This window comes from Nicotiana tabacum, chromosome 10, assembly GCF_000715075.1.
Source record: "Nicotiana tabacum cultivar K326 chromosome 10, ASM71507v2, whole genome shotgun sequence".
In the NCBI taxonomy this organism is placed as follows: Eukaryota; Viridiplantae; Streptophyta; class Magnoliopsida; order Solanales; family Solanaceae; genus Nicotiana; species Nicotiana tabacum.
Window position 1 is genome coordinate 95,909,271 of NC_134089.1, and position 27,117 is coordinate 95,936,387.

Here is a 27,117-nt window from a genome sequence, read left to right on the forward strand (position 1 = left end):
AATTCCAAAAATACCCCTCTGAAATTACCATTCTACCCCCATCAGCTATAACCAATTCCTAATTAAATTTCATCAACAAATTTAAGCTAGAAACTCAGATTATGTCAAATATCATCAAAACAAAGACTAAGGATTCAGGGAACCAAACCATATGATGAACAATAAGGAAACAACTGAAATCATTTTGACTGAACAAACATTTTTAACAACAAACATACTTTCAGATTCAATAAAGTAACAAATTGAACATAACAAACAGGTAGAGTCAGATCACTAAACTTCAATAATCAATTGAACTTCAAATTAAATCTAACAACATCATAACAAGGATGAAATGATTCAAACTAAAATGAACACTCGACATTAAATCACTTGACGAACAACTAACAAACTTCAAATAAAAAATGAACACAAATTATCCCTAATACAAACAAAGGTCTAGGTTCGAATTCAAACCAAACCATTGGAACACAAACACAAGAAGAAAAGGAACGGAAGATGAATTCGCTGAACGAAAACTAAGAGACAAGAGAATGGAAACCTACTAGTTTGAAGCCCGAATTCGAACGGAACCTTGACGCGCTAGTTGACTGGAGTTAGAAGCAGAACGATGGGGGTCACTGGTTGGTCGTTTGGAGGTTGACGACGGGGAGATGAAGCAGTGGGGGCTGGTTCGTTTGTTTGACAAGAAGAAGAACGAAGCAGCAGCAACAACGCTGCCTAACTGGTGGCAGGCGATGAAGGAGGCGATGCTCGTTTGGATGTGACGATCGAGCTGTGGTCGTTCATGGCTGGAGGTGAAGGACAACTGTGAAAGCTGTGGGCTGTTGGTGGTCGCCACTGGTCGACGAAGAAGGCAGCCATGGGAGCTCGAGCTCGACGACGAAGACGAAGCTCGATGGAGCTCGACGACGAAGACGAAGCTCGATGAAGGGGTGGTGCTGGGGCTGTTTGAGGCGATGTGGCTGGAGCTCGAAGCAGTGGCAGCCATGGTCGTCGAGCAAGCAGTGGCAGCCATGGCGATGAGGCAAAGACAAAGCAGTAGGTGGCTGCTTGTGTCGACGACCATAGTTGTGTGTGTGCGTGTGTGTTTCAACGACGAGGGTGGCTGTGTTGTGGGGAAAATGAGGAGGGGGAGGTCGTGGGGAAGCAGCCATGGGAGGGGTTGTTTGAGTTTTAGAGAGGATGAAGAGAGGGGGGCGGGTGGTTTGTTAGGTTTAGGGTTAGAAAGAATAAAAAATGAAAAAGAAAGGGGGGTTGGGTCTTTGGGATTATGGACTGGGTCGACCCGGGTTGAAATGGACTGGGTCGTAGGGGAAGGTTGGGTATCTTTGGGCCTGTGGTTTAAAATTGAAGAAAAGGTCCAATCCGATATTTGTGTATTTTTGTTCTTTTCTATTTCTTTAATTTCCTAATTAATAAAGCTAAAAAAAATGCTAAGATTAAATTATAAAACCCTAACGTGCTCAAAAAAATACTAATTAGCTCCTAATAACAATTATTGCACATTTAAATAGCAATTAACGATAAAATCACACAGTTTGGACATTAAATGCTAAAAATACAACGTACATTATTTTTATGATTTTTCATTTTGTAAAACAAACTTAAATAAATATTAAATGCAAATGCAACATATTTTTATGTTTTTTTTATTAATTTAACAAATAAACATGCACAGACAAAATACAAATAATTATCCAAAAATGCCACAAAAATTCAAAAAATTGCACACAAAGGAAAATTGTTTTGTTTTGAATGTTTGGGAGTAATTCTCATATAGGGCAAAAATCACGTGCTCACAGCTGACCCTCTTTGCGCGGAAACACGTAGGGTTTTCGTGCAAAGATAAAGTGAGCAGATACGAGCGATTTTTGCCCGTTCGGGTACTCCGTGTGAAGCATCTTTTGAAAGATTTAACCGAACCTCTGCTTCGAAGGTTTCTTACATATCCCTGGCTAAAAGGGAATCAGGTTAATGTAGTTTGGGAAGTTTTGGTAGCTGGGACTACCATGACGCTGCGACTTTACTGTTACTGCTGTTGCTGCTGCTACTACTGCTCACTGACCTCCTTATTACATTAAAAAGAAAAATCAAAGATAAGTAAAGAAGGTATAAATCCTAATATCTATTGTATGAGTCAAAATCTATCTCTAGAATATAAGTTAAAATGACATCGGTAAAGCATCTCCAGGTCGCCATGGGTCGAAATGATCTAATCAACAATGAAGGCAGTGGTCGAAGAGTCATCAAGGATCAAGGTCGAGATCGAGCACCGTTGACAGAGTTATAACAGCTAGTTTCAAGATAGGGCAACAATAACAACAACATACCCAGTAAAATCCCACCAGTGGGGTCTGGGGAGAGAAGAGTGTACGCAGACCTTACCCCTACCCCGAAAAGGATAGAGAGGCTGTTTCCAGGAGACTCTCGGCTCAACAAGAGAGACAATAATATCAGAAAAGAAACAAAACAAAAGGCCTGTAACAACAAAAGATGCCAGAAAGAAAATAACAACAAGGAATAAGGGAAAGGACAATAACACAAAACTATGCCACCAACCATGTGGACACAACATAGACTGCTAACAAACCTAAACAGAACTCTATCAGTCTACCCGGTACAAAGAGAGAAGAACTCTCGACTACCCCTAGCCCACCACCCTAATGCTCGACCTCCACATGTTCCTATCAAGAGCCATATCCTCGAAAATCTGAAGTCGCGCCATGTCCTCTCTGATCACCTCGCCCCAATACTTCTTTGGCCGCCCTCTGCCTCTTATCGTACCCGCCAAAGTCAACCGCTCACACCTCCTAACCGGTGTATCTAGGCTTCTCCTCCGCACGTGTCCGAACCATCTAAGCAGCGCTTCTCGCATCTTGTCGTCCACGGGAGCCATGCCCACCCTCTCCCGAATATCTTCATTCCTAATCTTATCCAGCCTAGTGCGCCCACACATCCATCTCAACATCCTCATTTCTACTACTTTCATCTTCTGGATATGTGAATTCTTGATTGGCCAACACTCAGCTCCATACAACATGGCTGGTCTAACCACCGCTCTATAGAATTTACCTTTGAGTTTCGGCGGCACATTCTTGTCACACAGGACTCCAGACGCTAGCCTCCATTTCATCCACCCCACCCCAATACGGTGCGTAACATCCCCGTCGATCTCCCCATCTCCCTGGATAATTGACCCTAAGTACATAAAACTTTCTCTCTTGAGGATGACCTGTGAGTCAAGCCTGACTTCCACATCCGCTTCCCCCGTCACATCGCTGAACTTATATTCCACATATTCCGGCTTAGTCCTGCTTAACTTGAAATCTTTAGACTCCAGGGAGTTTCAAGATAGGGCGTAAAAGAGAATATTCTAGTAGATATTCTTTTCACTTGTACTGTTAAGATTTTTAGAAACATGTTCCCTATAAATACAAAGAGACAGTGATATGGGGCATGTGATATTCATTTTGTAAAAGACACTTTGACTTGAGAAAGAGAAAATCGGGTTCCAACCATAAGCACACAAAAATAATCTTTTTTCGAAGATTCTTGCATACACTTTTTTACTAGATCCGAAAATATTTTGGGCACTCAAAGATTGATTTATCATTTTCGATTGTCAGAGAGAATATTCATTACTTCCATCTTGTCTTGGATGACTCCTTAGTATTTATTTATATAAATGTCATTTGTTATTATTCATCTACATTCTGCGTTACTTCTATTTTGATTCTTGACTATTGACTATTGCATGCTATCATACCTTTTGGAACAGATTTGCGCATCACTCGTTATACTATTAGGAACTTCTTTTCAGAATATTATTGTTAACAAAAATTTACTCTAGTTTAATTAGTTAAACAAAAATCTACATTTTTGGTCAACATCTACCTTAAGACAACTCCTATTCGACATCTATTAAAAATTACAAACTAATCAAGTTCCCCAAGCCCTTATAAATAATTGTTGAGTTGAGGAAGAGAAAATAATTGAGTTGTTTGATTAGGGAATATTTTATCCCATCATATTTTAAAGTATGTTTGTTTATATTTGAAGCTTATAAATAATTGCTGGACTTGTTTGAGGCGTTAAACATTTTAAAATTAATTCGAAGGTTTTAAATCATGTGAGAAGTCAAAAGAAAGTTAGGTGCTCCGTACTTAATAAAAATGTATGTCATATTTTCTCTTTTGGTATACTCTGAGACACTATTTCTTTATTTCTAGTAGTTGGTCATAGATGAATAAGTATACCATGGTTTATTTTTCCAATTTAATCTTTTAGTGTTCGAATCTTGAAACTTATCAGTCTAATTAATTTAAATTTGCTTGGGTTATGCTTCTTAGGAATATTAAATAGCACCCTTCAAAAAATCAATAATTTACGACTTGAGCTCGACACTTCTATCATAATTATGCCCATGGTATATTAGAATTCGTTATCTAAATTTTCACAAAAGAAATTCATGGTCAATACTCAACACCATTAAATGAAAATCTTGATTGCACCAACCAATTTTATTTGAAAAGAGCAAGGAAGAATAAAAGAAAACATCATAGCTAGTTGAAATATAATAGGGTTGGCGTTATAACTTATAATAGAAGAACCAAAATTAAGCAGCCACCCTACTTTTCTATACAAACCTACTTTTTTTCTTTTGGATCATCACATGCTGAGAGGATCCTTTGTTTTTAACACACTAAGATTTCACTCTGTTCTGTGTTTATCAGAAAATCTTTCTCTCTCTTCTTTCACATAAATACTCACACGCAGGCCGCATGCTTGTTCAGGCTCTCTCTACGTAGAGCCCTGAACCCTTTCAAATTTTGTAAAATCTTGATCTTGATTTTTGGTGATACTATATTTATTTGTGATCTTTAAAGTTTTTGTCAATTTTGAGTCAAAAACCCCATCTAAAATCTCGCTTGCCAGCTCAAAGTTTTTTTTTTTTCGCAACTATGATCTCAACAGTGAAGCAATCGGCTGTTACACTCAATGGGTCTGATTTTAATCGGTCAAAGTTCCAAACTTTGACTTCGTTACGCCGTTTCTCACTTTTGCCACCTTTACCGGCGATGAACCCTAGCCAGAGCTCCGGCGTATCTCTTTCAAAGCCTATTTATGTTTCATCTGTTGAAAAGTTTGGAACTTTGAGGAGATCTAAAGGGCATGATCAAGAAAAAAGTTGTTTGGTTAAGTGTAAGGCTTATGAAGCGGATCGGGCCGAACCGATTGATGGGCCCGAGTCCAAAACTGAGGTGGCGAGGAGGGTGAAGATCGGTGTGTATTTTGCTACATGGTGGTTCTTGAATGTGATCTTTAATATATATAATAAGAAAGTGTTGAATGCTTTTCCATTCCCTTGGTTAACTTCAACGTTGTCACTTGCTGCTGGTTCACTTATTATGCTCATTTCTTGGGCTGTTAGAATTGCTGAAACTCCCAAAACTGATCTTGAATTCTGGAAAACCCTCTTCCCGGTAAGAAATTGAATTTTTCGATACCCAATTGCCTAAAGGCAACAACTTTTTGGTTCTTTTCTTGTTTTGATGATCTTTGTGGCCATGATTTTGTTCTTTGATGCCTTGTGTTTAGGTCACTAGCGGTACTTGTGATTTGTTTTTCTAATGTTTGGCTAATTTTGATTGTTTTCCTTCAATTACTGGGGATCTAGTCTTATGGTTATTTTTGTGGGTTTCTGTGGTTTTAGGTTAATAAAGGATTTAACCCCTCTAGGAGGGGCAAAAACCCTACTAACCCAGTTTCAAAATTTTATTTTTCATTTTGTCTGGATTTAACTTTGGGAGAAATATTTTCTGGGTTTGTTGACAGAGAACACAAAACAACAAAATTGTTGGTTTTGAAGTACAAACCAATTGTTTTCTGAAAACAAAGTTTTGTTTTTTTATGGATGAAAACCTTTTCAATGCTAAGTGATTTATTTCCTGCTTAAATTTTGGGGCTCAATAGTTATTCGGTACCTATACTCGTGGAATAGTCGGTATGCACACAAACTAGCTTAGATACTACCATTATCAAAAAGAGCTTTGCTTTTATACCAGACAGAGTCTTAACAAGTCTTTGTTTTTTTTCATGTTCTATGTTCTAGGTTGCAGTTGCACATACAATTGGGCATGTGGCAGCTACTGTGAGCATGTCAAAAGTGGCAGTGTCATTCACTCACATCATCAAGAGTGGTGAACCTGCTTTTAGCGTTTTGGTTTCAAGGTTCCTCTTGGGAGAGTCATTCCCTTTGGCCGTTTACTTATCTCTAATTCCGATCATCGGTGGTTGTGGTCTTTCTGCTCTTACAGAGTTGAACTTCAACTGGATTGGTAATTAATCAACTTTTAATGGTTAAGACTTGATTTCCCATCATTTGTATTGATTTTTCTTGCCTGCGGCATGGTAAAACATTTGTACTGTTATTATCCTCGTATGCTCATAAATTTTTTGAACATTGATGGCAAATTTTTCGTATAAGAGAAGTGGTTTATACACCTAGCTGTAACAGCTGTAGTATAGTGCAGCATTTTCTGAGGGTAATTCTGACTTCTACGTCATGTTAGTACGTTTTCTTTAGGAATAATATTTTTTAGAAGTTTTGTTTTAGTCATGTCAAAGATTTATATGCTAGTAGTATTAATAGAGAACTTCTAGTAGTTTTTATTTTTATCTTTTACAAAATTAGACAGATTACCTTAAACGAAGCGACATGGTCAACAATGATTCATATAGCCAACCCCACTTGCTTGTAATTGAGGCGTAGTTCTTGTTGTTGTAATTTTGACTTCTCGAGTTTGATACCTCTCTGAAAAATGGAAGGACTGTTAGGTGATACACTCAATCACGTTAGATTTCTAAGAGACCTCTTTTATGGATAAAATTGTATCTGGTTTCTGCTAGGCTGACGTAATTCTTATTCAATCAGGTGTCTTGGCATTTTCTGGTGTCTTTGACAATTAAGTTGGTTTTATCTCTTGAAGGCAACTTGCTTATGAATTTGCTTTGCTGATCATTTTAACTGTTTTGTTGGTTTGTCCACGTTAGGTTTCTCGGGGGCTATGATCTCAAATGTGGCATTTGTCTTCAGAAATATATTCTCGAAGAAGGGTATGAAGGGGAAGTCTGTTAGTGGGATGAACTACTATGCTTGCCTGTCTATGCTATCTCTGTTGATTCTCACACCATTTGCCATTGCTGTTGAGGGACCACAGATGTGGGCACTAGGTTTTGAAAAAGCTGTCTCTCAAATTGGACCCCAAATCGTCTGGTAATCACAAAACTGCCACCATTTCTGCTTTACATTTTGTGTCATCTGCACTATGCCAAATACTACATTTGACTGCAGTAAGTTATGTCATGTCAGAGACATATATAAATAAAAATACTTAGAACTTCTGGCACTAGAAAACTATATTTTTAAAATGATATGGACTGACATGGGCTTAATTGGGAGCGACATGGTTAGTGAAAATTCGCATTAGCCGATCCCAACTTGATTGATTGAGGCAGAGTATACAGTAGTTGCTGTTGTTGACTGCAGTAATTTGTAGTGAGAGCGGTAAATATTCATCTGAATTTTACTACGCCTAGAACAATTTAATGCTATTTGTGTAAAGAATAACTGATATGTGAGGAAGTGAATTAATATCAAGAATGGTGGTAGCTTGAGCTGTGTCAGAATGCGACAGGAAGGATTTTGGGAAAATAGTTGCATCACATACTTCACAAGAACTGTGAAAGTAGAATGTCCATGCATTACCCCCGGCCTATTTTCGTTTAATCCAATTAAGGCTTGATAACATATACTTTCTACCTCTAAATTTTAGCTTTGGTGTTGACTGATGTTTTATACGGTGGAATGTTTGTTGATAACAGGTGGATGGCGGCCCAGAGTGTATTTTATCACCTCTACAATCAGGTGTCATACATGTCACTGGATGAGATCTCTCCTTTGACATTTAGTATTGGAAACACCATGAAACGTATATCTGTAATTGTCTCATCCATCATTATCTTCCGTACACCCGTCCAGCCAGTCAATGCTCTTGGAGCTGCCATTGCAATTCTTGGAACTTTCTTGTATTCACAGGTGATAATTTCATTTTTTACCTTTCTGTACCAGGTGTGATTGTTTGTGCTTCCTTGATATGTCTTTCTATGGCCTATTTAGTTTTTTCTGCTCGAGTATGCAAACAAACTAATTTTTCTCCACAACTATTGTCATTTTTAACATGGGAATGAGAAATAACTCTTTTCCTTTCCTCCCAGACGACAACCTTCACTCGGATCTTTTTGTTCCTTTTTTCTTTGTGTTTTTTTGTTTGTTTTGTGTGTGTGTTTATGTGTTTTGTTTTCTTTTTCTTTTGGGTTGGCAAAGAGTGTTGGAAAGATTCATCATAATTTAACTATTTTTTGTTTGAAACTTAGATAACCTCTAATTTCCCATGAAATGCAAACCATCTAATGCTGAAATGGATAGAGTAATATTATTATTTCCCGAATTTAAGGGATATCCTATTGGTCATGTCATTCCATCAATTCCTAGCTCAAGTGGGAAGCTCCCTTCGCCTACAACCTTGAGGTTAGGAATTCAAAGTCAGTCAAGTGAGCAAAGTGGGAAAGAGCCATTGGTGACACTCTTGAAGAGGGGTGTGGGGGTGTGGGGTTGGGGGGTTAAGAGATTTAGGTTACCTTATCAAAATAATTACATCAATGGCAGGTGCAATATAACTCAGGAATAAGGAGAAGGGATATTATCTTGAAATTGCAAATGGAATAACAACAACAACAACCCAGTGAAATCCCACAAGTGGGGTCTGGGGAGGGTAGTGTCTACAAATCTAATATATTAGAGAAATAATTTATTGAATAACGGAATGAAATGATTTCAAATGGGCAAAACCGATAGTGAGTATTTATATAAGTTGACCCAAACGTGCATTGGAATGAGAATTTATTGTTGACGTAGTGGGGAGGAGGTTTGCTCAATTTTAATCAATTTCTTTAAATTGCTTGTGGTTTTCTGCCCACTCATTGAGGACGAGTTAAACCCTTGATACTGACATTTGAAGAATTGTACAAGTTTTGTATCTTAACCAATTCCTGCTCCTGATAAGCCTGTAACTTAGACAACTCCTTTGATTCTCATGTTTTCCATGTTTTTGCGCTAATTAGGAAGTTCCATTTTTCATCATTTTGATTGCGACTCTTCGATTGTTATGCAGGCAAAACAGTGAAGAGTGGAATTTATATATCGCGCAGGAAAGGTGTCGGAGAGAACCGTGAGGTGTTGAGAAAACGTATCCCAGAATCCTCAATCTACCCTTACTTGAGGTGGAACATGAAACTTATTAGTATGTAGATAGCAATAATGGGTTTAAAATTTAAAATTAACTCGAAGGCGGGTTTCCTTGTTTCGTTATGCATCGAACTTGATAGAGGCATTCAAAACTGTACCAATAAACTGATTACTTGGGTAAGAGTGATATAAATTAGTTCAGTGAAGCAAATTTGGTTTTTACATCTTGAATGAAAAGAGCACGATTGGTCATTCCATGTTCGGCATTGATTGATTTCCAGGGGCAATGAAGCTGAATTTTTTCTCTTGAATTTATACTGAGAATCTATCAAAGTATCTTGTATAAAACTAAACAAAAGAACACACGTTTACTGACAGAAACCAAGTGACAATACTAAGTATACATGGAGAAACCTGAACACTTTCAGATTAGGTGGAAATCTCGGCCTATTAGTAATTTCCAAACGATCAAAAGAATCCTATCAGGTTTGTGAACCAGCAGTTCTAGCAACAAAAATTGAGCAAAATCTTCTTTTAACTTACAAAATTTGTTCTGCCTATAAACAGAAATACTTCAAGATACCTTCATAGAGTACACAGAATCCTCTGGGCCAAGCAATAACAAGGAGCTCCATCAAACCTTCAAATATTTAATAGCAGTCTGAACGTCCTTATCTCCTCTACCACTGCAGTTAAGCACAACCTTAGTTCCATTCGGAAGAGTTGGACACAGCTTCTCTAAGTAGGCCAGAGCATGAGATGTTTCCAGAGCGGGGATAATGCCCTCTAACCGAGATAGCCTTTTGAAGGCTGCAAACATAAAGACATAAGTGAAACTTGAATGGGTTTAGAAGATACATCATAAAAATGCAAGAAAAGTGGAAGCCAGTTACAGACTAGTAAATAGTAACTTCAAAGGGATCCAAATTATACGCAAAGCTTTGAACTAAGAGCAAGTGAAGTCACTTATCACCTTCCAAAGCCTCCTCATCTGTGATACTGTGGTACTCTGCTCTCCCCAAATCTTTCAAGAAGCTGTGTTCTGGCCCAACTCCAGGGTAATCCAACCTAATAATCCGGGGAGAAAACCAGTTAGAAGACATAATTCATAGCGATATGCCTATCCCTCTCAGGATTTCCTAATAGCATAATAAGCACTTAGGTAACAAGTAAAGTTCAAGTTATTACCCAGCAGTGATAGAGTGGGGCTCAACTATCTGCCCATCTTCATCCTGCAGTAGATAGCTCATAGCTCCATGAAGAACACCCACCTCTCCCTTTGTCAAAGTGGCAGCATGTTTACCACTGTCTAGACCAAAACCTGCTGCCTCCACCCCAATCAACCTCACATCTTTGTCATCAACAAACTCATGGAACAGTCCCATCGCATTCGAACCTCCACCAACACATGCAACAAGCACATCTGGTTTCCCACCCCACTTGTCTAATGATTGCTTCCTCGTTTCTTTACCGATCACTGCATGGAACTCTCTAACCATCATGGGGTAAGGATGTGGTCCTGCAACAGAACCAAGTATGTAATGAGTTGTTTCAACATTTGTAACCCAATCCCTTATAGCTTCTGAAGTAGCATCCTTGAGCGTAGCAGTTCCAGAGTGGACAGCTCTAACCTACATGTAAATTTGGAGAAGCTAATTAAATATCAGAAAAAGTTACAGTTTCAAGCTGCAAAAGATATTCTTATGTAATTATCCCCATCGGGAATAGCAAACCATGATTTGAATATGAACATGCGTTGCAAGAAGAGGATGGAAAAAATGAACTGAAGATTGACCATCTACAGGAACATATCACAGAAGACAAGCACTGGTACACGTAACCTTCTGTTATTAAGCCATCAGCAGAATGACGAGTGGTCTTCAGATCAAAATCGAGGCAGGGAAATTTATCCAAAAAAGAAAAAGAAAACAATCAATATCAAGACTAATTGGAAGTAACCTCGTGCCATCATCCATTTCTAGTTGGTAGTTGAGGTTTTGGTATTAAGATAGTCAAGCTCAAGAACAAAGATGGCTCACACAAGCATTGCCGATCAATAATTTTTTTAGTTAAACTTCATGCTACCTTCAATTTACTTGACCGATTCATGGATTTTAAGAAGATACACTCTTCTCATCAGTACACATCTAATCCCTACTCTCCAAGTTCATAAAAATTCATAGCATATTCTATTTTTCCCATATACCAATATTTTGCACGCATACATTGTGTAAGGTTGCGTACGATAGACCCTTGTGGTCCGGCCCTTCCCCGGACTCTGGGCATAGCGGGAACTTAGTGCACCGGGCTGCCGTTTATACATTTGTTCCTTGAACCTATAATTCATCCATGGAGCATAGAGAAGAAACCACACAATTTTTCTTGTTAGTGTCACTGAGAGTAGCCAATTCAGTTAATAAAAGGTTGCACTCCTAGAGATTTTTGTGAAGCTGCAAAAGTCAATCAGTGAACTCCTTGTAGAAATTTTCAAAATCTCTCCTGAAGTACGCTAAGAACAGAACAGACAATCCACAATGTAGGACACAAACCTCAGCTCCAAGCAGCCTCATTCTGAAGACATTCAGTGCTTGTCTCTCCATATCTTGAGCACCCATATAAATAACACACTCCAAACCAAACCGAGCACAGACAGTAGCAGTGGCAACACCGTGCTGACCAGCCCCTGTCTCAGCAATAATGCGTTTCTTTCCCAAGCGCTTGGCAAGCAAAGCCTGGGCAACAACATTATTGATTTTGTGGGCACCAGTGTGGTTTAGATCTTCCCTTTTCAAGTAGATCAATGGTCCTTCACCATCTGCACGTTTATAATGCTCAGTAAGCCGCTCTGCAAAATAAAGAGGGCTCTCTCTGCCAACATAATCTCTCAATATTCCTTCTAGTTCTTTCTGCAGTCAGCATAAATCATGTAAACAAGTTAGAATTTCTATAGGGGTCATAACAAATCTGCCTAATGCAATGCAACTGAAATCAATCAACTACACCACAATCTCAAAACGATTCGCGTCGACTTATCAATCCTCTTTATCTGTTCAGAACTGTTCAAATTATTTTCATTCAAATACTAAATAGTTTCTCCTTTAAGGCAATTACTGAAATTAGGGGTTCTCTAAATCCCAAGTCAAAATGAAAAATAAAAATTTGAAAAAAAGGGGGTTAAGTGAATAAGCTCAGAAGTCATAGCTACAACTGCTTATATCAGATTAAACACTTCAATTATACTAAATTGCAAAACAAAATGCTAGCTCATGCACTAAGAAATTATGCTTAAAGCAAATGTGTATACTTTATTTTAAAACACGCACAATACATGCATTTGAAGCTAGTTCTCAGGAATTTGCTAATTTGTGCCCACCTATTTCATCACGTTATAAAGACACAGACTTTTGATATCAAGAAATACTAGTCCACTAGTTTCATCATTTCACGATTGAATAACTAAAAGAACAGCTTCTTTTTTTGGTCAGTTTCACCATTCATATTTCATAGGATAAGTGAAAAATCAGAAAAGGGTCAGACATCTAATAATAAGTGGCTAACTCCGGGAAAACAAAATAGCCGGTTGTAACGTCCAATCAATCAGATCTGCTCTTCTTACAAAATGCATAATGCGGTTAAAAAAAACAATAACATCAAGTACATCTCAATCCCAAAACTAACATCAAGTAATATACCATTTCGCTCTAATTGGGCCCTATCTCATTCCAATACTCAAAAATTGAAACTAAATCAGCAATTTAAGAATGCAAAAAATTCAAACACCTGAAAGTCATGGTCGGTAGCGAGCGAATTGAAGGCGGTTTCGAGCTCGTCGAGAGCATGCATTAGTGTTTCGGGTACATATTTCCCCCCAAATTTCCCGAACCGGCCGAACGAATCGGGTCGTTGAACGACGGCGGGTTCCGCAACATCCTGAACCGACATTGATTGTACACAAACATTTGCAGGTGGCTTGGTGGGTGAAATCGTAATTTTGCTGAGTTTTAAGGGTATTTGCGATTGGAATAAGGAGGAGGAGGAGGAGAAGCAGTGGTGGGGCTTCGTTAGCTGTGGAGCTGTTTGGCTCGGTGAGGTGAAGGCCATGTTTGGTTGATCTAAAATTAAAGGATTTTCATGGACGCCAACTTTATGAAAGGTAAGTGGGACCCAGTTGAATGACGTGGCTGTTTTACAAATTTAGAGTCCAGAGAGATTCTCTTTAGTGACCGAACAATATTAACCCATAACAGGACGAACAACTATTTTTCATCCATATTATATTTATTTATTATATGCATTTCAGTATAAAAATATTTAATAGTAATTTGTTTTTCTTTTAAGGTATTTTTACATTTTTATAAAAGAATTATTAATAGCTTTAGTTATAGAAATATTTGTGTAGAGCTGGAATTGAGGAATGTTACTAGTTTATTTACCATTAAGGGTCATTTGGTCAGGAACAAGGATATTTGGGGATTGTAATCCCACATTCTATGTGGGAAGGTAATATCAAAATTTTGATATAAACTTATACCGATTTTAATTAATATCATCAATCAAACATGAAATAGATGTAACCCAAATTTTATGCTAGAATTAAGAGTTTTCTGAACTCATTTTGAGGCAGAGCTTTTTGATGAATAGTTTTTTTTTTTTTTTTAAAAAAAATGGAGGCAATAAGTGTTGCTTTATTTCCTTATATTGCCAAGACCTGATGTTGTAATTCATTGAGGGTAGAGCAAAGTAAATGTGCAGAATACGATCATTTAATCAATTGTTTGAATTGTCTTTCTTATGGTTAATATCATACTTATGCTCTAATAGCCTGTTTTGTCAAGTTGCTAAAATTAATTTATTTTAAAAACTTTTTTTTCAAAAGTACTTCTAGTAAGAAATAATTTGTGTTTGATTAATTAATTTAAAAAGTACTTCTAAACAGCAATTAGTGTTTGGTCAAGTTTTTAAAAAATGTTTCTAAGTATATATTTTTTTCTTCAAAAAAATACTTTTGGGGAGAAACTACTCTTTTTTGTTTCTCCAAAACTGCTTCTGTTTCTATTCAAACGCGTTTGTTTTCCTTCTAAAAGTTTAGCCAAACATTTCAACTTTAGGGGGAAAAAAAACAAGTTTTGAAGGGAAAAAAAGTGATTTTGGATTTAGAGAAAGCTTGGCCAAACAGGGTATATGACAAGAGCATAAATACTTAATTAACTATAAACCTTTTGGTTCTTTTACAAATATTTGAGACACAATTGTTCCTGTTCTTATCTTCTAATGGAGAAAGTCTTATAGGGAGTTCTCTTTTTTATTGGCCTTAATTATATGACGTAATATGAATTAGTTCTGGTGGATACCAAATGGTTATACCAAAAGAAAAGTTGTTTTAATGGTCCGTGTAATATAAAATTATAGTACTCTTGATCATGCTTAAAATGATAAATCAAAAAGACACTTGTGATCTTGCAAAAAAAAAAAAGAAAAACAATTCTCATTAATTCTATATAAAAACCCCTTTGCCTGCAGTATTACGTGTTTAAGAATTTACTACTCTCTTTTTCACTCCTTTTCTACATTTTTCTGGCCATAGGCCAAAAGAAAAGAAGTGTAACAATTGAAATTTCTATTTACAACAGAATGTTACAGGCTTACAGCTGAAGGAAGACCGAGCAGACTTGGCAGTTTGTAACAGTTTGGCTAGTGTTTATAATAGTTTAATTTTTTGGCTAGACTTAGTAATTATGTGCCCTAAGTGGCATAACTATATATGGTTTGTGATATTTCTGTACGCAACTAATATTAAATTCTATGTTGCTCGGATTCTTCAAAAATATCGATGGGTGTGTGTCGGATCCTCCAAAAATAATGTGCATAGGCTACCGGTTCCCGAGAACCCAATAACTCTTGCGTAGACCCTGTATTTATATTAAGAAATTCACTAAATATTGGTAAATATTTGACTGTGAACCCAGTTATTATTGCATATTAATCTAAAATTACGATAGGAACCCATAGGAACCAATAAGCCTCAAATCCTGGATCCGCCTCTGACGGGTACAACAACTGTTTTGGAGAGTCCGAACAACATAGATATTAATATAACTACTTCCTGTTGGTAAAAAAAAAAAAACATTAACATACAAGAATTCCTGTGCACCTATATAATTCTATTCCTCCAGATTACAGAGTATGCAATTGACGCTATTCCTACTGAGCTAAAAAGTGCTGGAAATGCAATTATTAGCGAGATCAATAATTGAAGTTTTGAAGCGAAATATAAATAAGCACAAAAAGAAATGTTTTTTTTTCACACATTAAAAAGATCAAATAATTCATGTTACAGGCAATAGCCACCTTACTTTTTCCGAGTAACTCAATTTCTGGTATTTTCTTTGCATAGGCGACGGCAATTCAAACTTTTTGTGACGGTCGTCACTACAGTAATGTATCTTTCAAGTTTAGCGTATAGGTAAAGGCTGATATACAACCACTCATATACTCGACAAGAAAAAGTTTTCGCATTTTATCATTCTTAGGATTGCATATAACAAGTTCAGTTTTATGAGCGTTAATTAGCAAAGCAACTTCTCCGTTGTCTGCGGCGGTAATGGGCAATACTGCAAACTCTCCATGAGGATCAAAGCATCGGTTCTTTATAAAAAATAAGGATGTCCATGATTTCTTTACTCCATATTCCTTCATGACCAATATCTCAATGCCGTAATCATAATCACAAATAAAACCACGACTCATACAAAGACAATCATCTAAAACTCCTAAACCACCTATTTCACAATTAAAGTGTTTATGCTTAGGCGGCTCGGGAATTGGAAACAAATCGAAATTTTCAGAGATGGGATCAAAAGTAATAACTCTATAAGGATTTTCATATGAATATATCCTACAGTGAAGTCGTCCATGAAACGTAATCCCATCTTTCACTGAGGGGACATCATCGTAAGGCAAATCGACTCTCCTCCACGTTTTGTCGTCCTCCTTAAGACTAGCAACCATAACAAACTTCTCTAAAGGAAACATCACAGCCTTGTAAATATTCTTGGAGGAGTCAAAACAAAGTCCGCCCATTGGAAAACTATATCCTATATCGAAATTGTACTTAATCTCTATTTTGGTGCATAATCGAGTCGTAGGATTCCACAAGAAAAACATATCCCAATTTGCAAGTGTGAGTACATTGTACTTAAATATTTGTTTTAAAAGGAGGAATGGAAGGAATAGGCAAAATGGCACCGGGTGACAACACAAACACATAATACAAAAATTTTAGCTTTAGATTACGTTTGGAGGCAACCCAAAATAATTGGGGTTGTTTAGCCAAATCCCCCCAAAAAACTACTTCCCTGCTTATTCTCTTCCAAGAAAACCTAATTCTCTATTTATTCTCTCTCCCCTAACACCCTTCTCTACCTCTCTTTATTGTTGCCTTACCTTTCAATCACAAATTCAGTCACCTTATCATAACAAATTCAATCCATAAAAATTCATCAAACGCCTATGAGATAGGCTTTGAACAGAAAACATAATTAGAAGCATGCCCTTAAGCCCCAAGACGAAGCCCAACTTTTTTTTTCCTTTTTCTATTTTAACAAGGTATCAACTTTTGATTTTTGGGGTTAGAGATAATGGTTAATTTTGGAAAAATGAGGGGGCTTGGTCCAAAACTTTATTGAGAGATTTTCATAAAGCACTATCTTTTAGTGGTAATTAGCTATCTATAGATACCATTTGCTATATTACGGATTGTAGATACGTTTTTTGTTGTTATAAAATGTATTAGATGTATTTAAGCTACTATATTCATGAATACAGTAGCAAAAATAGGCGTGAATCAGGGAAGTTCAACTAATCAGTTGTTGTATTTGAGTGTATTCGACTGTATTCATGGCGTGAAACATGGATTATAGCTGGACATATTATTGTATTCGACCGTATTCACGGCGTGAAACAGGAGATTACACTGTTTTTAAAAGAAAAGTAAATCAATTAACATAATAGACTCCTAATATAACTAAACAAACCCAATTATAACACACAAAAATTGTATTTTCAGTTATAAAAAAGATTCAACAAACCCTAATTTCTGGCGAATCTGTCATCGAGCAAAAACCCTTGCTTGAATCTTGTATTGAAGATGACGGAAGTTGAGAAAGGTTTGTGGGTTTGCTGTGTTGTGCGCGCCGATCAGAGGCTTCATCTCCTTTGGATTCAATTTCGGTTGCATAAATTACTAACACTGCTTTTGAGTCGTCGTCTATGATGGTCAAGTGCGACCCACGTCATGGGAAGTACATAGCCTGTTGTTTGATGTACAGAGGTGATGATGTGCCTAAGGATGTGAATGTTGTTGTTGCCATAATTAAGACAAAGAGAAAGACAGAGAAGTCTTTGTGGTATACCAGGCAAAATCACCGTTTATGACTAATAGTAGGTGATGTGGGTGAGAGAAATTTTGAGATTGAGCATCGTGTTTTCAGGAAATGGGAGAAGAGAATGACATATATCAAAGTAGAGAGAGAAAGAAAATAGTGTAACTAAATAGCGTATTTAGTGGCTTAGGAATAGGAGGTAACCAAAATTAGATATTTTACTATAAACATTAAAAGGTATCTATAGAATATAATTTTTTTAAATGGTATTTATTTAAAATAAATAATGTGTTAACCTTTGCTATAGGAGATAAAAATTCCAACTTTATTCCCCTTTTCTTTCTTCTTTTCTAAAATTTTAAAAAAAATAGTTCTAATTCACATCCTCGTATATTAATGTATCTCTAACATTTGTGTATATCCACAAAAAATTATATGTTATATACTGAGATACACAAAAAAAAAATCTGATATACATTTTGATATGCACAAAAAAGGAAAATAAAATTGTGATATACACATTTGATATAAACATTAGTTAATGTGTTATACACTTTGATATACAAGCAATACAATTATTTTATATTATTATACACTTGGATATAGAGGCAATTTTTTTTATAGACACTCTATTTATAGTAAAGTTATGATACACATATTTGATATACACAAAGAAGGAAAATGACGGTGTGATATACATTTTGATACACACATTATTATTGTGATATATATTTATTGGCTATCTGGTATCAATATCTATAACTATGATTTTTTCGGCTAATTATGTGATTAAGTTGTCACACCATGCCATTACCCCAAAGGACGAATAGAGATTTTTACATACTTGGTCCCTTTTTAAAAATTATTATCATAAATGATAGTAGACTTTGTTTGTTCCAAAAACAACACTTTTTTTTTTTTTTTTTTACTTTTTAGCACTTTCATTTTGATAACTCCATTAACTAAGGGATCCCTCTACATTAATACACTTTTTACTACATTTCCTTTTCCCTCACTCTTCTATAACTTTTTTTGTTCTCTTCCATAAATAACACTTACCCAAATATATCAAAGATTCTGAAAGAAGAATATCTCAAAAATAATTCTCTCTGCACAATGAGAATTTTAGTATTTCTTTCTTTTTTGAGTTTTAAACTTTTTTCTGTACAATTTTATTTTTAACTTTTTTCTGTATAATTTTATTTTAACTAAAAATATACATTTAACATATTTCAAGTATATTATATTGTGATAATTTACAATGTAAATATTCCATCAATATATATATACATTATACTGCATTATTATATTGATATTATTCAAAGTATATTGCTAGCATATACCTTACATAAAATTTAATCTAATATTATTCAAAGTATATTGTTAGCATATACCTTACATAAAATTTAATCTAAAATATTAGTATGCCACTAATATGTATATAGAAGAAAAAAATATGTCACATATACTATTTATATACGGATAATTTGTACAAATATGCATGTTATATTAGTGCAAAATATAAATTGCATATTTATAATATCACTTTAAATATAAATAAGTGATAAATAACATATGCATATATACATAATTTTTCCTAAAAAAACACATGCTTTATAATATACCATAAACATACATTATATTTTTTTCACGAAATATATGTATTTTATTCCATTGGAATATACAATATATAATTTTGCTAGGATTAAGTTGAATAAAAAGGTCCATGTGTAAAAAGAAAAAAAATTATTATGGAATGGATCGATGATATATAATTAAATATAAAGACATATATAAACAACATATGCATATATATATGAATTTTCCTAAAAAAAATATATGATTTATAATGTATATACACCACATACATGCATTATAATTTTTTCGTAAATATATGTTTTTATTTTGTTAGAATATAAAGATGTATAATTTGCTACATTACATTATATAAAAAGGTCCATGTATGGAAAGGAAAAATCTGTTATGGAATGGATTGGTCTCTATAAAAAATATAAAACATGATATGGAATGGAGAGAAAAAATAGGGAAATATATTAAATACTAGGACTGCATTTTTAAACAACTTGATTCTTGCTGATTTGAATTGAATTAAATCAGCTATATATATAAATATTTTACTTCCATATTTGTTAATCATTAATTAATGCTAATCTTTTGTATTATATTTTTAATAGTGTGCTATTAATGAAAGTAGCTCAAAGGAATATGGCTAACTGACTTTGACAATGGTCTGGATTTTACTTTTGGGCTTTCTTAGTGAAGCTATCCTTATGGGCCTACTCAGCAAAGTATGTAGAAATGACATCAGGTAGCCACTCTAAAGGACTACTATTTAATTAGCCAATGCAACTTGAATTTCAATTTTTTAGTTTAAATACTTGAGACAAAATGTCCTGAAGTTAAAATTTTTAGTTTAAACTTTCAGGATAAAAATAAATACGGGCTATTCTCTAAATAGATTCATTGTTCTTGTATATAGACGTAGGTATGTACAACGATGAATACATTGAATACACACAAAAGGAAAATTTCAAATCATTCTCTGATTTTGTCATGTAATGTATTCTTAGGAGCATTTTTAGGTTTAGCAATAGATCAAAACTTATAATAATAGATGAAATTAATTGATAAGTACTAACCATTTATCGTTAGTATGTCATTTAGGCTATGACTGTCGTCCAGCAGGACCCTTAAATCCACATATGTGTCTTAACCTTCCGAAGGTGTTCTACCAACAAATATCTCTGCACTTCATTAAACTTTTCTACTTTGTCTACTAAAAATTACCTTCAACTTTCATGTAGTCTTGCTTTCTGTTGATAATAGAATTTTATAACTATCCGTTGTTTTTTTTCATTGTTGATCATCTTACTATCTTGTTGTTTTTATTCTGCTTTTGTATGACTTTTTGGTACTGTCCCTTCTTGTCTATATTTTCTTTAATGTAGTGCTTATGCTTTCTTGAACTGAGGGTCTATTGGAAACAACCTCTCTATCTTCACAAGGTAGGAGTAAGGTCTACGTACACATTACCCTCCCAAAACCCCACGGTGTGGGACAATACTGGGTATGTTGTTGTTGTTGTCTACTAAAAATTACCTTCAACTTTCACTCCCAAAATTAAAATAATAAGAAAAAAACTATGAATCCACAGTTTTACCAATTATTAAGAAAAAAGTAGGGGGGGGGGGTGAAAAGGAATGCAATATTACACGTTAAAGAATGTGCTACTCTTTTCTTCGTCCTGTTCACCCTTTTTCTGACAAGGGTCAAAAGAAAAGAGTGTCAAAATGAGGTCTGTATCTACAACAGAATGTAACAACAACAGCAGTAGGAAGAGCAGAGCAGAGTAACTCTAAATCTAGAAGTCAATAATTGGTTCCCCAATAGTGAGATTCCTCTGGACAGTCCAAGGCAAGTTAAAGAGTTTTGCCATGATAAACTTGAAGATCTTATTCACATTGATGTTATGTGTTGCACTCGAGAAGAAGAGAGTTGCTTTCATTGCCTTTGCATATGCCCTTGCCTGCAAAAATACCATTTCACCAATTCTCAACATGTAAAATCAGTAGGTTCAGAATGAATATGATTTAACTATATCTATTCGAGCTGGTGGTTCTTTTGAACGTGTTCTAAACTCCTGATTCATAAATATTATCCTACTAGCATAAAAAGCTACCCCTGTTTACACGAAATCCATAAGTTTACTATGGTTAAGTAATAAATTGTGGTCGTTATAAATTAAATAATCTTGACTAGTGATAAAGGTGCATCTAACGGCACGTGTCATGCATTTGTTAGTTTGATATAAACAACTCTATGTAAGTATTTTCTGTAATACGCATTCAATTATAAAACTGATGATACATATATATAGATTACGGTAACTTTAATGATTTAGAAGAAAGATGAGGAATCAATTTAGCAGAATTGTACCTGTGTCACCACAGTCCACTGAATGTCTGGTGGAAGCTGGACAAAATCATCAAATTTGGTCCCAATTAGTATGGGAATAGCAGTCTGTAGTTGTCAATTGTAGAAGCAAAAGATTAGACTTCTAGAACCAAAAAAATTAGGGGTTAATTTCACAAATGGTCATATAACTATGACGTTTTTTCACTAAAGTCATATAACTTAGTTTTCTCACACAAAAGTCATATATCTATGACTTTTTTTCTCTAAAGTCATATAACTTTGTCTTTTCACACAAAAATCATATAACTACTTTTTTTCACTAAAATCATATAACTTTGTCTTTTCACACAAAAATCATATAACTATGATTTTTTTTACCAAAATTATATAATTATATTTTCTCACACAAAAATCATAAAACTTTAACTAACTCGCAAAAATCACAGTAATCGAAAAATATAAATTTTCAATAGTATTTTCTTTGTAGATTTTTATTTTCTTATTTCAGCTTAATAAATAATAGTAATCAAATTAAAATATGAATGACTCAATCCGACCTGGCCCACCCGACCCAATACTCATATATATAAATTAAAATAATACTAAAAGTGAATAGTAAATCCTTCAAAACATGATACTTCTATTGTTTATTTTAATTTTCGAGATTTTTATTCAAATTTATAGCATTTTTATTTCAAGTGCTCTCTAATTATACCTTTTATTTCTTTATTTTTCTTTATAAGAATCTCATGTATTTCGAATTGAATTTTTTATGGGGAAAGAATTCACTTTTAGTAAATAGGAATGACCCAACTTTTAATTTATATATATGAGTATTGGGTCACGGTGGGTCAGGTCGGGTTGACGCATTCCTATTTTAATTGGATTATTATTTATTAGGCTGAAAATAAGAAAATAAAAATCTACAAAATAAGAAAATACTAGCGAAAAATTATATTTTTCGATCAATATAATATTTGTGAGTTAGTAAAAGTTTTATGATTTTTGTGTGAGAAAACATAATTATATGATTTTGGGAAAAAAAATTATAGTTATATAATTTTTGTGTGAAAAGACAAAATTATATGATTTTAGTGAAAAAAAGCCATAGTTATATGATTTTTCTGTGAAAAACAAAGTTATATAACTTTTGCGAAAAAAAGTCATAGTTATATGACTTTTGTGTGAGAAAACAAAATTATATGACTTTAGTGGAAAAACGTCATAGTTATATGACTATTTGTGAAATTAACCCAAAAAATTAGGTTAGCTAACAGGGTTTTTAAGTCTACAAATAATGCATATTTGAACACTAATGTTCCATCGAGGAGAGCAGTGGTAATCTTTACTATTCCCCGGGTCCACTTTAATTGATTTATGGGCCCTTCTTTTGTGATCCACATTATTTGATTTTTTTGGATATAAAAAAGAATTATTCATTTTTCTGAAGTTGCCTTTGGAGTAAAGAATCTTGAAGTATCTGTTATATTTTCAATGAACAAATTAAAGAAATAGTAAAGGTTAACATGGTCAATTTTATTGTCAATTAATGTTAAAAGGTGAATTCTTTAATATGTGTGAAAACAGTCAAAAAGTCAATTAAAGTGGACCAGAATAATTAGTACTAATAGTCTAATATACATATTAAATCAGAATTTCATTGGTAAAGAACGAACTGAACTTAGTGGTCAGTTCATCATAATTGTTGTTTAATTCATTCTCAATAATTCTTCTTGAAATTTAAAGCCATTTAAGGTGGGCATCAAGCTTCAATTATTCAAATCAAATGAGCCAACTGATTAAGTTATCATCTTCAAAAACAAAAAGTTACTCACTAAAGTACTCCCTCCGTTTCGTGTCGTGGTTACTAAAAATAGTTTTCTCAAATTATTTGTCATTTTAGAAGTTCAATACAAAATTGATTATATTTTACCTTTTTTACCCTTAATAATCATTTGCATTCACATTTAGTACAATGGCGAAGCCAAATATTGATAAGGGTGGTTAACTGACCACTCTTTGTCGAAAAGTTATATTGTTTACATAGGTAAAATATTACATTTTCGAAGTATATAACACATATTGAACACCATTTGTCGGAATTTTTTGCACTTCTTTTAAATTTGAACACCCTTGGAGAAATTTCTAGCTTCGCCACTGATTTAGTAAAAATATTTTAATTAATAGAGATGACACATAAATTGAAAAAACATTTAATAAGAGTAAAGTAATCAAAAACTATTACTCCCTCCGGTCCAAAATAAGTGATTTTTTTGATGTTTTCACACAGATTAAGAAATCCACCTTTTAGCATTAATTAGCAATAGAATTGACCATATTAACCTTTACTATCTCACATAAATATTTCTAACACATATTCCAACACTATTTACTTCAAAGACAATATAGAAAAAAAATAATTAATTCATTCTTGAAATCTGAAAAAATCACTTATTTTGGACCACAAGAAAAAAACCAAAAAATTACTTATTTTGGGCCCGGGAGTATTTGTTAACATATATTATGGGAGGGAGGGAGTACTACTCTAAGCCATTGGCTACTTTTTTCCCGAAGCAGTGAAAGTAGTTCCAACCACTATCATTACTCAATTCCTTTTAGCTTTACTTGAATATATCAATAAAGTCCCAACCACTGTAGTTATATCGCTGTGGATTACTACTAATTTTTTGTTTGGTGAAAAGAAAAGGAATATTTGCTACTGGCTAGTGAAAGTGTCATCTAACTTTTACTAGATTTGTTAATAAGTAAATTTAATTCTTGGTTCTAAAGTTTACTCCTTTTCAAGAAAACAACATTAATTTGAAACATAAGTCAAGTTTCTTACCTGATTCCACTTTCTTGCTTCACTATACCAACTTATCACACTGCAATTGCAAAAAAGAAAAAAGAAAAAACTTTTAATAATGGACTTTTAACTGCTGTTAATAACAATGTTAGTGTAAAAAAATTTCGTACCATCATATTAAAATGACCTACTTGTTCAATGTACTCCGGCTAGTGAGATCAAACATAAAGAGAATGGCGACAGCATCTTTACAAGCAATTGGAATCTGATCAAGTGAGCTATGATCACCTACACCCAAGTTTGAAAATTCAAAACACAATTCATTCAAGCTGTACTACGCTTCCGCTATGCGCGGGTCTGGGGAAGGGCCGGACCACAAAGGTCTATCCTATGCAACCTTACCCTGCATTCATGCAAGAGGCTGTTTACTCGGCTTAGAAGTGTCAAATTTGGTCTAAACTTAATAAAATAAGAAGTCAAAATTAGCTAACCAGATTAAGTAATTAGAAATTAATGAACATACCTCCCACATCCCATATTCTAAATGCAATTCTTGCACCTCGTACAACTAAAGTTTTATCCATCAAATTCAATCCGTTCATCTGCAAACATCTCTTTTCTTCTTCATCCCCTACATACTTAATCTGGAAAAAGGATAATCCAAAAAAGTATCAGAAAAAGGTTGTTTCTTGGTTTAAGCATAAAAACAAACATTGAGTGACCGTAACACCATAGAGTTTAGACTTGTGGTAAGGTCCTAGGAGATCATCAGAATTCAAATCTCACTAGAAAAAAAAATGTCACTCGGTGATTTTTTTCTCTATCTGCCTAAGTTTTGATATGGTAGGAGATAGTAGATACTTGATGGAGTATTAGTCGAGATGAACAGTAAACTGATCCGAACAATTAAAAAAAATCCAGCATAATCTTAAAAGTGAAGTCGGGATAGAGTAATGTGCACGTAGAGCTTACCCTATACTCTCGGCTCAAAGAAAAATAAAAAAGGCAATAACACCATAACACCAGCAAAATAACATGAAAACCGAATCCAAAGAAACAACAGGCTTATCTGAACACTGTTAGAAAAAAGAGTAACAAAGTACAACATAGTAAGGCTAGAAAGAGATTAAGTTAAACTTACCACAAAACTTGTTTTACCAATGTGGCAATCACCCAAAATACTGATTTTCAAGGTAACTAAATCTGAATCACTATCATACCCACTACAAGTTGCAGTCAACGGATCATTTTCACCGTAGTACTCCTCACTTTCCTCCATTGACGGAGTTGCAGCAGCTCTTCGAGACAAACGCCGGTACTTTCTTACCGGCTTCCGGCCAGTTGAGCAAATCAAAATTCTTTCCCAAATGAAACGAAAAAACTCTCTAAAGATTGAAACTTTATCAAATATCTTCCACCTAATATTCACATGAACGATTTTCCGGCAGAGATTAGTCATATTTCTGCTATTACTTCATGGATGTTTTGAGCCATATTGAGGAAATATACATAGGAGCTAATTTTGGTTTCCCCATTTTGATAGTCTTTTTATTTTTGGATGTTCTGTTTGGAACAATTTTCAACTCTGTTCACGACGTACGACAGGAATTAAGAATGGGAAAATGTTGGGTTTTTTTGGTTTGTATTTTGAGTTAGGCGGTTGACCGGTTTATGTGTGTTTTTTGGAATCTCCGGGAAATAGTCCAACTTGCCGGCTTCTTGTTCTTGATTTTGATGTGTAATTACTTGGACTTGGGTATTTAGGTCAATTGAGTTAGGCACTACCTACCATATATAGATGTTTTGTAGGGGTAGTTTGGTCATTAAATTTAAGGGTATCTTTTGGTATGCAGCTTATAAATAAACTGGATTAGATGAAGGTTAAAAAGTCAAGTGAGATGATTAAAAAAATTGAAAAATAAAAAATATATAATTTATATACACTGACTATATATATTATCAATGTAATTATGTTTTAGCACATTACCAACTTCTTGTTTTATGTTGCTTATTCTACAAATCAAGGATACATATATCAGGTGAATTGATAGTGTAAAAAATTTATTTTGTAACATTATCATAAAGAAATAAACCAAAAAAAAGTGGGAGAAAAAAATGGTATAAAAAATGTTTTGCAATTTTTGCTTCTTTTAAACCAATAATACACTCGACTCTCGTGTCAATTATAAAAATGGAAACACGTAATCTACATATTTATTAGGCCACAATTAATTTAAACAGCTTGATGCTAGGATTTATAATTAATGAAGCATCTATGATAGTATTCTTTCCGGACCACTTTAAATCATTTTTTTTTTGTCTCTTTTTACACATACTAAAAAATTCACATTTTATCATTACTTAATAATAAAATTGATCATATTAAGCTTAATTTGCTCGTTGGAAATATAATAAATTACTTCTAAGCTCTTTACTCCAAGAGCAACTTTGGAAAAAAAAAATTAATTCTTTCTTGATATCTGAAACAATCAAATATTATGGAATACAAAAAGGGCCGAGAATCAGTTAAGTGGACCAGAGAGAATAGCTTTATAGCTCATAGTTTACCCCTTTGTTATTTTAAATGGAGAAAATTTAGAAGATGAATGTTTAAGAAGATACCTAATATCAGAGAGAGCAAAGAGGAAACAACAAATGACAGAACACGATACTAATGATGATGT

General features: G+C 34.4%; 3 protein-coding genes and 1 pseudogene across 3 annotated transcripts; 1 reads left to right on the forward strand and 3 right to left on the reverse strand.

Moving 5' to 3' along the window:
* The first annotated feature begins 4,529 nt into the window (after positions 1–4,529).
* LOC107810804 (glucose-6-phosphate/phosphate translocator 1, chloroplastic) lies at positions 4,530–9,521 on the forward strand. Its single transcript, XM_016635638.2, has 5 exons — positions 4,530–5,486; positions 6,116–6,341; positions 7,057–7,279; positions 7,888–8,101; positions 9,237–9,521. Exons 1-5 carry the CDS (start codon positions 4,965–4,967, stop codon positions 9,246–9,248), a joined length of 1,197 nt encoding a protein of 398 aa, XP_016491124.1. The 5' UTR covers positions 4,530–4,964; the 3' UTR covers positions 9,249–9,521.
* A 117-nt stretch (positions 9,522–9,638) lies between these two features.
* On the reverse strand, positions 9,639–13,436 carry LOC107810803 (tryptophan synthase beta chain 1). The gene is made up of 5 exons (XM_016635637.2): positions 13,091–13,436; positions 11,860–12,216; positions 10,499–10,941; positions 10,284–10,378; positions 9,639–10,120 (listed from the first exon to the last, which is right to left on the reverse strand). The coding sequence occupies exons 1-5, from the start codon at positions 13,409–13,411 to the stop codon at positions 9,945–9,947; spliced, it is 1,392 nt and encodes a 463-aa protein (XP_016491123.1). The 5' UTR covers positions 13,412–13,436; the 3' UTR covers positions 9,639–9,944.
* Positions 13,437–15,739: 2,303 nt separating this feature from the next.
* On the reverse strand, positions 15,740–16,390 carry LOC107810802 (F-box protein CPR1-like). The gene has a single exon (XM_016635636.1). The coding sequence runs from the start codon at positions 16,388–16,390 to the stop codon at positions 15,740–15,742; it is 651 nt and encodes a 216-aa protein (XP_016491122.1).
* A 4,463-nt stretch (positions 16,391–20,853) lies between these two features.
* LOC107810805 (septum-promoting GTP-binding protein 1-like) lies at positions 20,854–26,060 on the reverse strand (annotated as a pseudogene).
* Between the last annotated feature and the right edge of the window lie 1,057 nt (positions 26,061–27,117).

Coding starts and splice junctions, on each gene's coding strand:
- LOC107810803 (XM_016635637.2), bottom strand. CDS start 13,411: ATGGCCTTCACCTCACCGAGCCAAACAGCTCCACAGCTAACGAAGCCC. Junction 12,217..13,090: donor CTACCGACCATGACTTTCAG/GTGTTTGAATTT, acceptor TGCTGACTGCAG/AAAGAACTAGAAGGAATATT. Junction 10,379..10,498: donor CCCCACTCTATCACTGCTGG/GTAATAACTTGA, acceptor CCGGATTATTAG/GTTGGATTACCCTGGAGTTG.
- LOC107810802 (XM_016635636.1), bottom strand. CDS start 16,390: ATGGGCGGACTTTGTTTTGACTCCTCCAAGAATATTTACAAGGCTGTG.
- LOC107810804 (XM_016635638.2), top strand. CDS start 4,965: ATGATCTCAACAGTGAAGCAATCGGCTGTTACACTCAATGGGTCTGAT. Junction 5,487..6,115: donor TCTGGAAAACCCTCTTCCCG/GTAAGAAATTGA, acceptor TCTATGTTCTAG/GTTGCAGTTGCACATACAAT. Junction 7,280..7,887: donor ATTGGACCCCAAATCGTCTG/GTAATCACAAAA, acceptor TGTTGATAACAG/GTGGATGGCGGCCCAGAGTG.